Source organism: Pholis gunnellus, assembly GCF_910591455.1.
Source record: "Pholis gunnellus genome assembly, chromosome: 5".
NCBI classification, from domain to species: Eukaryota; Metazoa; Chordata; class Actinopteri; order Perciformes; family Pholidae; genus Pholis; species Pholis gunnellus.
The window spans coordinates 11,345,422-11,356,897 of NC_136531.1; the positions used below are offsets into that span (position 1 = coordinate 11,345,422).

General features: G+C 39.4%; 2 protein-coding genes across 2 annotated transcripts; both read left to right on the forward strand.

The window, feature by feature from the left end:
- Positions 1-1,225: 1,225 nt before the first annotated feature.
- Positions 1,226-4,617, forward strand: LOC306695462 (solute carrier family 22 member 7-like; the record flags this gene model as incomplete). The annotated part of the gene is made up of 9 exons (XM_079158711.1): positions 1,226-1,606; positions 1,987-2,090; positions 2,613-2,767; positions 2,897-3,065; positions 3,153-3,276; positions 3,374-3,483; positions 3,904-4,118; positions 4,207-4,315; positions 4,407-4,617. The coding sequence occupies 9 exons, from the start codon at positions 1,226-1,228 to the stop codon at positions 4,615-4,617; spliced, it is 1,578 nt and encodes a 525-aa protein (XP_079014837.1).
- A 2,880-nt stretch (positions 4,618-7,497) lies between these two features.
- Positions 7,498-11,385, forward strand: LOC306695461 (solute carrier family 22 member 7-like). The gene is made up of 9 exons (XM_079158710.1): positions 7,498-8,009; positions 8,133-8,236; positions 8,338-8,492; positions 8,650-8,818; positions 9,486-9,609; positions 9,775-9,884; positions 10,022-10,236; positions 10,428-10,536; positions 10,649-11,385. Exons 1-9 carry the CDS (start codon positions 7,629-7,631, stop codon positions 10,857-10,859), a joined length of 1,578 nt encoding a protein of 525 aa, XP_079014836.1. The 5' UTR covers positions 7,498-7,628; the 3' UTR covers positions 10,860-11,385.
- The last annotated feature ends 91 nt before the right edge of the window (positions 11,386-11,476 follow it).

The window sequence follows — 11,476 nt, forward strand, 5'->3', positions numbered from 1 at the left end:
CACAATTGCAGTGCAAGTGGACTTGTAATGTAACAGTACTGTTGCTACTGCAGCGACCGTGCTCACTGATGTAGAGCAGTGGTTTAACTTTTGACCTGTTGCAGATACCTGCCAGTCAATCAGAAAGTAGTTTTTCTGAAAAAGATAAAAAAATGGTCTTCTCTCTGTTGATCGGTTTAGCCATCAAGTCCCTGTCCAAACTGAGTCACTCCAAGCCTGGGTTAGACATGTTGTTCCAGAGCGACCTGCTGAAAGGTATGAAGGATGTGATGGCCACAAGTGACTTAGTCAGATACAGAATATACGAGGTACATTCAACTGTGTGTCACTTTGGGTTTCTTTGTGGCCAATAATCCAAAAGTGGCACCTTTTTTTGTGTTCTTTTTAAAGTATGGTTTCATTCATGGTTTCATTTTTTCTCCAGCAGTAAAAAAAAAAGTCTTCCCACTCCAGCCACGGATACTGACTCAATCAATCCTTAAACTCTTCAACAACCTCGTGTCACCGTCACTGAATAATATCACCTCTCCCATGTCTCCTCCATACTTGCCCCAGTTTGCGCCATCAAATAAACAATGAAAGTGAATTAATAACATATCCAGTCGGTCAATCTTTTCTCTTGACATCTTATTTTCAGGGGCAGCACGGTGGTGTAGCTGGCACGGTCTCCTCACTTTAGGAGGGCCGATCCTGGGCTGGACGGCCCTTCTGTGAGGAGTTTGCATGTTCTCCCTGTGTCAGTGTGGGATTTCTCCGGGTTCTCCGGCTTCCTCCCACAGTCCAAAGATATGCAGCAGGTTATTTGATGACTCTAAATTGACCGTATAAGGTGAAATGTCAATGGTCTGTCTCTAAGTGCCCTGCAATAGTCTGGCGATCTGTCCAGGGTGTACCCTGCCTTCGCCCAATGTCATCAGTTCTTCTGCCACTTCTGGGAGTGTACTGGAAGTCATTTGGCTTCTCTTCCTTCTCACATTTTATGATTTTCATCACCGCCATTCAGTGTTTGTGTGCTCTCCTGACCAAGAATTACATCACAGACTGAAAGCTATCTCATATTGCAAACATTTTTTAAACCAAGAGTGATTAAATGCTCCAACACAGCACAGCAAAAATAATGATTAACGTGTTGCTGGTAAATGTATCTTGTTAAGCGTCTGCCACCTTACCTCACCTCACTTGTCTGAACATTTAGCTTCTTGACGACTGAAAGCACAGTAGCACCATGAAATTTGAGAGCATACTTTCAGAAATTGACGGATTTGGAAAATTCCAAATCAGACTAGTGTTGATTCAGATCCTATCTCGTATTTCTCTGCCATGTCACTTCCTGCTGAATAACTTCATGGGAGCTGTTCCCTCTCACCACTGCAACATCATTGCTCTGGATGATGGAGGCGTCTTCGGGAATTTGACTCAGGAACAGAAACTGTCTGTTGGTGTGCCAGCAGATCAGGATGGGACTCTGAGCTCCTGTCAGATGTTTTCAAAGCCACAATATCAACATCTGTCAGGCTTGAACAGTAGTGAAGATGCAGCTACTCTTCAGTGTCAGAGCGGATGGGTGTATGACAACAGCACATTTAAATCTACTTTGGCAACAGAAGTAAGTGTCTTAAATGTAACAGTATTCTTTCATGTTGTGTATGTTTTGATCAATATTATGTTGCCTATATTTCTTGTAATCAAATGTTTGACAGCATCCGATGTGGTTGAATTTCTTTTAATAAAATGCAAAAAGTCTGACAAATTTTGGTTTTGACCACGTTCAACTTCCATGATGGACAACTCCAAAATTACTAATTACCAGCAGCTGCAGCGACGCTGGTATTGTTTTCACATTGTGCGTTTGTGTGTCTGTGGACAGATTTTTGTGGCTAAGAATGCATCGCAACTACGCAAGACAGTCACAGCATTTTAAAGATGTGTAGTTGACCCCAAAATAAAGGTTGAGCTTTTAAAATGCTTTTAATGAATTCTTTGCAGTGGGATCTCGTGTGCAGCAGAAAAGGGATGAACAAGGCAACAGTCACCATTTTCTTCATTGGTGTTATGTGCGGAGCCCCGTTATTTGGGTTTCTCAGTGATAGGTAAGATTGTTAAAGAAAAGACCCAGTATGTCCTCTATCTTCCTAAAAAGACACTGACAGATAAGATTAACTGCACCAATTTTGCACATGGAATTGTATAGGTCTGATTCATTTTGTGTGTGGAGGAACTTACTCAGAAAAATGAACCCTGGTGATGTCATCAGGGGTATGTCAGCTTGCATAAGCTGTGTGTGTGTGTGTGTGTGTGTGTAAAAGATAATAATGATAAGAAGAAGAAAATGTCAATATTGTAATGAATTTTACAGGCTTGACTTGCTTAAAAGTGTCGTTCAGCATGTTCCTCTTAACAAACAGAGAGCAATAAAGCCTACATAAAAATACACAATGCGATAAGAGAAACATAAACAAGTCAAATAAACTAAAGTAATGCAATTTAAGACAAAGTAAAGAACCAGTTGCAAATGATGTCCTATCTCATGAGTTGAGAATAATATTTGGCTCTTCTCTATCTCATTATTCTGAACACAATCATTGCTTTTAACATTTTCTTTTCATGACCAGGTTCGGCCGACGGCCGCTGCTATTGGCGTCTTATTTGACGTCCTTGACATTTGCAGTCCTGAGTGCATTCACCCCATCGTATGTGACGTTTGTCATCATGAGGTTTTTTACAGGAATGTCACTCGCAGGAATAAGTATCATCTCTATTTCTCTAAGTAAGTAGCCTTCTAAAACAATGGGATGAGGAAAATAGAATATAATAGAATTATAATGGTTTTAGTTTCAAGAAATGAAACGTGAAAACATTTTGATCTGACCTTTCATCTGTGCTGACATTCCTCCAGATGTTGAATGGTTTGGCATTGCACACAGAACCTTTTCTGGTATAATCCTAAGCCTGGATTGGACACTTGGAAACATGTTTCTGGTTGGAATTGCATACAATGTCAAACATTGGAGGTTGCTCATTGTGGCAGTGACCACCCCCTTAATACTGTCCATCCTTACTTGGAGGTATTAAAGTTTAATGTGTTTCACTTTGCAGCATACAAAGCTGAATCCTATCTGAAGACACTGAACTCACCACACTTATTTCTTCAGGTGGCTTCCAGAGTCAGCGAGGTGGCTCCTGGCAAACGGGAAGACAGAAGCTGCCCATCATTACTTAATGCAATGTGCCAAGATGAACAACAGAACTAAGTTTATGACCACCATCACACAAACGGTACATTTCAACGTTGGTTAACTGACAATCTCACAGTGATAGAAGACTACGGTCATGTGCAGAAAATGCTGTGAATAAACAGTTTTCTTTCTAATAGGAATTACTGGAATCTGCACAAGGTGAAACCTTAGATAAGAAGTACACCATTGTGGATCTTTTCAAGACCCCAAATATTAGGAAACTCTCTATATGCTCAGGAATAGTATGGTAAGTGTCAGTTTCATGAGATGGGTGAAGTTAAAGGAATAGTTTAGTATTTTGGCAAATATGTTTGTTTGCTTTCTTTCTGACGGTCAGTTGAGAAGCTCATTACCAATTTCCTGTTTGTGCATTAAGTACATGAACATACTGAGGACATTAATCAAACGCTAGTAAATGTAAAATATTGACAACTATCCCTTTAATAAAGATATCAATATGTACATGTTAATGTGATATATTTCATATTATATGCAATGTGGTATATCATTAAAGGATGATTGAGGATACCAACATATTATAATGCATTGTAACTGAGAGGCTAAAATGACTGCTGTCTGTTGGCAATGACACTGAAATCAGCCATGTTTTTAATTACAGTCAAGGTTAAAATGATCACGTCAGTAAGTACTTTGTTCCATTTTCTAGGTTTGGAGTTGCATTAACATATTATGGGATAAGTCTGAATATCACCGGGTTTGGACTAGACCCATACCTCACACAACTCATATTTGCATTCATCGAAGTGCCAATGAAGATCGGTTTGTATTTCATCCTGGAGAAAGCTGGTAGAAGGTCTGGTGAGATGGGAACTCTGCTGTTAACTGGCCTCTCTCTCTTCATCAACATTTTTGTTGCAAAAGGTTGTTTTTATTTCAATCTAAATTCAACACAAAATTGTCAACATATCTGAGAATATTCTTGATTAAATATCTAAACGTCTTCCCTCAGATAAGTGGGTCATTCGTACTGTTGTGGCGGTCTTTGGAAAAGCCATGTCAGAAGCCTCATTCACGATCATCTTCCTCTACACGACTGAACTCTTTCCTACAGTCATACGGTTAGTTAACAACAAACTTATGGAGCCTTTCACCACAGACAAGGATCTTCTACTGCAGGTTTACATTAACCTCAGTGCTTTGCTTTTTCAGACAGAATGGTTTAGGCTACACTTCTTTTCTGGCACGGCTGGGCGTGTCCATCTCTCCACTCATCATGCTATTGGAGGACGTTTGGCATCTCCTCCCTACAATCATTTATTGTACAGTGGCAGTCGGATCCGGTTTAGTGTCTTGGCTCCTGCCTGAAACATTAAACGCCCGACTGCCAGAGAGCATCGAGGATATTGAGAAACCAAGGTAATAAGGAAAGGAAGATTACATGTATGTTAATATTAAAGCTAGTGTAAATGATAAGCCAGCTCACTGAACTTACTAAAGAATAATCCAATCAACCCCATGAAGGCAAGTGGGTTATGGGTAATTCTTGTACATTTAGTTATCTTCCTAAAAAATTGACAGGATTTAATGATTGGCAGGTCTCAAAGATTGTTGTCTATGTCCTTTCCTGAACTCAAATGAATTCATATGACTAAATTAACTTGTATCTATATTGCAGAGTACAATCCATGAGGAACAAGGAGAGTCAATGAAAATCACGTTCATTGATAGACAGTGATACTCAGCCTGTCCACAGTATATTTGTTATGCAATGTATGAAGTCTGAATAATATTGTGAAAATCCCAATAAATACTTAAACCAACAGTCCGTCAGGATTTAACATATCTAAAGGTGTACTGTCTAAATGATATTCTGCACTGACGGAAGTCGAACAATATAGAAGACGCCAGAAGAAGCAATCTGAGCAGCTTTGTAGCGTCCTTCATTTTATTTTTATGCCGTCTTTCGAGCAACAGAATCCCAAAGTTATGGAAACATTCAACAATTGTCCCAGTTGCTAAGACTGAAATCCCTGCGACATACCTGCCAGCAGAGATGGGCAAAAATACATCAAAATGTATTTTGATACAAAATACAAAATACCCTCAAATAAATGTATTACAACAAAATACAAAATACTGGTGCCAAAAAATGTAACAAAATACATGTATTTTGTATTTAAAATATAGGAAATACTTTTTCTAGATTTTCTGTTTTCTCACAATTTGGTATAGCAGAGCATTCAGGTTTGGGCTATAATGTACACAAAGCTCTGGTGAACCCCACAAACAGTCACAGACTGTCGGTGTAACTAAGCAAAGCTATTGAAAGACAACAACTTGATTATGTATATATTTTTATTAATGGGACTTAACAGCCCATAAACTTTGTTTTGTATCAACAAGAAAATATTCATCACATATGACATACAAGCTCCCAATCTCCCTCTTCCTATAGCTAGCTACTCCACTGATAAGTTAACTTGCTAAACACTGGCTATGTATGCACTAGCCTAGACAGCATGCTAGCGTCATTAGCATGTTAGCATCGATAGCTAGCTTGATATTATAACCATCACCATGTATATACAATAGGCTATGTAGCCAGACCCAGACATACGCTATACATCAAGCTAGTTGACATCTGTCACACTCAGATACAATATTTAACTTGACAGACAATCCGTTGAACTTGAAGATATGAAGACTGAGCTCGTGAACTGTTTTTTGATTCGTGGAGAAAGTATTTTGAGTATTTTGAATACAAAATTACTCCACTCTAAAGTATTTTGTTACAAATTACGTTTTTTTTTATCGGCCCTATCAAACACAAATTACAAAATACTCAAAAGTAATTGAAATACGTATTTCAAATACAAGTAATAGAAATACTGCCCATCTCTGCCTGCCAGTCAATCAGAAATTAGTATTTTGTGAAAAAAAGAGAATTTGCCTTCTCTCTGTTGATAGGTTTGGCGTGGCCTGTTCGTATTACGGCATCAGCTTAAATCTCACTGTTATTTGGTGTGAACATTTATCTCACACAGTTCAGCTACAACGTGACTGAACTTCCAGCAGAAGCATTTTTCTTTTTCAATTTGAACAACAGAGGCTGAAGGTTGAATCCGGCTGTAATACGTGTTCTGACTGGACTGTGTATATTCTGCAACATGTTTGTCCAACAAGGTGAACGATCAATGCTGAGACTAATATGTAGCTATTGCAACAATAATAGATGACAACAACTGTAGACAAACCTATACTTGGATTAGATTTAGGTTTCCTGAGTGAAAAGTAAATAAGGTCACTGGGAGACGCCAAAGTCATGAATAGTCAAATTTGCTTCACATAGTGGCTTTAATTGTAATAAGAAACAAGATATTTCAATCACGAGAGACAAGTGAATGATCAGTAGTTAACATTTATTATGACAGATGCTGCGTTAATGGGTTACACAGAAGTTCTTTGGCGCTTGAACTCGACGAGGAGATTTGTGATCGAGTTGTGATTGCCCTGAGCGGCAACAATATAAATCTCCCCGTGGAGTCCAGACACTGGTGGTGATGGTGGCTGATGAGGTTGATAGAATGATGAGTTGATGAAGTTGATGAATCTGCGAAGATTGGGCGGAGATGGGGAGGTGGAGGGTTGCGTAACAGCAGCTTGAATGAACTGAAGGTAGAGAGACAATCATATTTAAGAGACACAGCAGCAAGATGATAGGCTAACGATGTCCCTGTGTTGTGCTATTGGCTAGAGAGACCAGCTGATCTAGACAGCTGATATGATTGACATCCCCGAACAATAACAACAAGGAAATAATGAGTGTGCCTGCATGAGGAGTGATGGCAGATGTATGGTAAATAAGCTATGGGTTTAGGCATGCAAGGGTATAGTCTTCCTGTCTGAACTTACACTACAGCTTCATAAGTTAAAATGAGTTAAGAACTAGTACTATTTCCTCCCTGGTGGCTGTTGCTGCAGGGCTGTCAGCTTCTTTTCTTCCCAAGACACAAAATATGTGCCTACCATAGACTATTGAGCATGTAGAGCACACAAGGTAATGAGCCTTCATTTTGATTGAATCCAAACTTTAAACTTTTTTGTTACGTACCACGGATTCATGTCTACTTTATGTGTTGCAATGCAATAACGATGTGATATTTCTTAAATAAAATGTAATTAAGTGATGACTCACTGAGTGAGGTTCCTGCTTTAACTATTAACACAAATGCAAACAGACAAATTAAAAAGAGTGAGGTGAAGTGAGGTAAATCATTGATTTGCTCTGGGTTAGAGAAGTGCCAAAGGTTGCCTTGAAGAAGGTTTTAGAGTCAAGTTGGCTTAATTCTTTTTAGTGTGAAGGCCTGGGCGTCTGAGGATTGTTCTTCTTCTCTCAGTTTCAAAGGATTTTGCACACATTGGGAGGCCACAATGAAGTTCGAGAACATTTTAGCTGACATTAATGGCTTTGGAAGATTTCAAAAAATGATCATTGCGATCAGTTTCCTTGGCCGCTTCACATTGCCCTGCCACTTCATGCTAAACAACTTCATAGCGGCTGTTCCTTCTCACCACTGCGACATCGGCTCTCTGGCTGAAGGAGGTTTTTTTAGGAATTTATCCCAGGCAGAAAGGCTTGCTGTAAGTATTCCAGTCAAGGAGGATGGGAGTCTGGACTCTTGTCAGATGTTTGCAGAGCCTCAGTATCATCTGCTGATCAACTCTTCCAACATGACTGATCTACCCAAAGTGCCGTGCCAGAATGGGTGGGTGTATGATAACACCACCTTCAAGTCTTCTCTGACCTCAGAGGTGACCTTAATTTCTTGTCATTCGTAAACAATCTGACAAAATAACATGTACTTGTTCACCATCATGACCTCCTTTTAGGGAGAAGTCACTCATCAACCCTCTTTCTTTATGTGTTTGTTTAAGTGGGACCTGGTGTGTGATAGAAGAGGGAAAAACCAAGCAACTGCTACCATCTTCTTTGTTGGAGTGATGTTTGGTGCCATAACTTTTGGAAGTCTGAGTGACCGGTATCGCAGCTTGGCTCCTTGACATTCAGCTTATTACTTTGATTATCAAGTGTTTCAACAAATCAGTAAAATCAAAATTTGGAAACTCTGACTCTCCATAGGTTTGGCCGAAGGATCATGCTGCTGGTGTCGTATGTGTCTGGAATGCTCATTGCTATTGCAAGTGCTTTTTCTACATCCTACGTGATGTTTGCAGTGCTGAGGTTTTTCACTGGCTTTTGCCTCACCGGCATCGTCATTGTCTCATCAGTCCTCAGTAATAATATATTTCAATTTCTGTTTTAAGCTGTTACATGTTTTCTATATCATAGCAAGTTCAGAGGCCTGGGCTAGCAAATGTAGGTGTACAAAAAATAAATTGGTTTCTCTGAATTTTGATCCCTGCAATGTGATGAGGTGTTTGTTTTTTGCAGATGTGGAATGGGTGGACATCGAGCACAGGAAGCTGGTTGGAGTCATCGACAGCTTATCCTGGACATTTGGGAACACAGCTCTTGCAGCTATTGCTTATTTGGTGACTGATTGGCGGTGGCTAATTGTTAGTGTCACCTCACCTCTAACCTTGGCCATTATCACCTGGAGGTAGGACTGAATCGCTCTGATCTTTTCGTCAAACAGAAGTCCTCTACCATGAGCCCTGGAGACATTGTGTTTTGGGGTGCCCAACATTTGCATTGGTTAAGGAGAAACGTTGGGGGGGAAAAAAAACGATGTAGTTCGCACACTAATATTGCAAACTCTGAAAAAATTGTATAAGACAATGTTTAAACTATGAAGGGCTCATCTTCCAAAAGTGTAACGCCGGTTTAAGATCAAATGCGTGAGAACGAATAAAAAGTGATGCCACTCGAGTCAACTTTAGTTGTGGCTTAATTTGGGGATGTTGAGGTAAAAGTGAGGTAGCCTGACCTCTGTAGCCTGCTCCTCGTCTGCTCCCTTAGCTGCTACTAGCATAATGCACTTGAACCTCCAACTGAACTGTTGCTGTCCAGTTGCATCGTGGGTAAAATACCGCTTTTGACTGTTATCCATTTCTTTTAACTGACCGTCGTGAGCCCTACAATGTTAGAGGACTGCAATGTTAACTTGCAGTATTCAGTGTGCAGACTATTTCTCTTTTGCTTTCTCTTTGTTAGATACATTAGGTACATCATTTACATCAGGTTTATTTTTAACGGAAACATGCAATGAAATAATGCAATACATTAGATGTAAATTATGTGTATTAGATGTCTGCTTTTAACATTAGGTGGATGCCAGAGTCGGCGAGGTGGCTCATTGCTAATGGAAAGCTGGAGCAAGCTCACATGTATTTGAAAAAATGTGCCAAGATGAACGGAACAGCGGAGCCAATTGACACACTTCAAATAGAGGTTGGCATATTCCAGATGACGGTTACATCAAGAGAATTAACAAAGTGGGCCTGTAATCTTACAGATTACAATTAGTTTGAGTTTTCTAACACACAATTATAGATGTTAATCCTTTACATTTCGATCACAGGCTTTAAAGAATAATGCTGCTTTGCATTCTTTCAGACACTGTCGACTATTGTTGTAACCGAGAAGAGAGATCGGCCTTATTCATACTTCGATCTGATACGAACACCCAACATGAGGAAACTGGCACTATGTACTGGTACAGTGTGGTCTGTATTCCCAATGCCATTGTGCTCAATGATTTTAGGTTGTATTTACATTTAGAACGATACAGGTAAATAGCTCCGACTGTATCTAAATAAACTATCAATTTGGCTTAATGAGTCTCCACTCTCTCTTCCGTTAGGTTTTGCGTGGCAACTACATTTTACGGCATCAGCTTCAACCTTACAGGCTTTGGGCTCAATATCTACCTCACTCACTTTACCTATGCTCTAATTGAGCTGCCAGCCAAAGTAGCAATTTACTACTTACTGGATAAGATAGGCAGGCGAAGCACTGAGGTGGGAACTCTGCTAATGGCTGGCGTCTGTCTTGGAATCAACATTGTAATACCTAAAGGTAAGCATCCATTGACGTCCACAGACTTAGGGCCTACATTTAAGGTTTATGATATTTTAAAATGTAACTGTTTTAATTACAGAGATTACAGTCAGTATACACAATATATATGGAATAGTAGTGTTCTCATTACAACCAACAACTACAACAACAAAAAAGCCATTCCTCAATAACTAACATCTTGTTTTCAGATATGTCTACTGTCAGAACAGCGGTGGCAGTCATTGGAAAAGGGTTTTCTTCAGCATCCTTTGCAACTATTGTGCTCTACAGTTCTGAGCTCTTTCCCACCGTCATAAGGTAACTATATCAACACTGCAGGACATTGAATAAATAAGCTTTTGTTTCAACCTAAAAGTAATAAAAGCACAATTTAGAGCCCTAAAGTTAGTCTCCTCTGTGTTTTTTCTAGGCAGAATGGCATGGGTTACAACTCCTTCATGGGTCGACTTGGTGTCGCTGTGACTCCTTTGATTCTCTTACTCGATGAGGTGTGGAAGGACCTGCCCCCGGTCGTCCTGGTCTCTGTAGCTGTACTGGGGGCAATAGTGGCAAGAACGCTATCGGAGACACACAATAGGTGCCTGCCAGAGACCATAGAGGATATTGAACAGCAGGAATAGTAAATGAAAGTTATTTTTAGTTTAAAAAAAATTAGAGATGACAGTATGTACGTACGACTTTATTTTGTTTATACTTGAAGTAGGAAATTACCTTCAGTTTTCCTTGACTATTGGTTAGTTGAGAGTATATTTGGGGAGGTCTGGGCTCTTTTAACAATTAAAACAGCAGTACTATTTACAGTAAATTAAAAAAGACTTAGTGGTATAAGGCAGTGGTTTCCAACCTTTCTTTGGCTCATGTTCTATTATAACTATGTTATGCCCCACAAGTTACTTCCTGAGCAGTTAAGAGTGATGTTCCCTTGTCAGATGTTGTCCAGTGTTTTAAAAATGCAAGATTTTAAGAAAAGTAAACAATTTTGTCAGGCAGTAATGTTTATTTTCTTTTCTGTCTTGTTTTTAATCTCTTAAACCTTACGTTTTTATCACTGTGATCCCTCTGACTCCCACGGTCGTTACACTGCTATAAGGTGAATTAATTGAATATGTACATTTGTGACAAAATAAAGTATGTTAATGAAAAGCACTTTGGATCTAATTCTGTTTCCTAAATACATTTTCCTTATTTTATCCATACAGTGCATCTTAAGCTGAGATCCACATTAGGTAATACATAA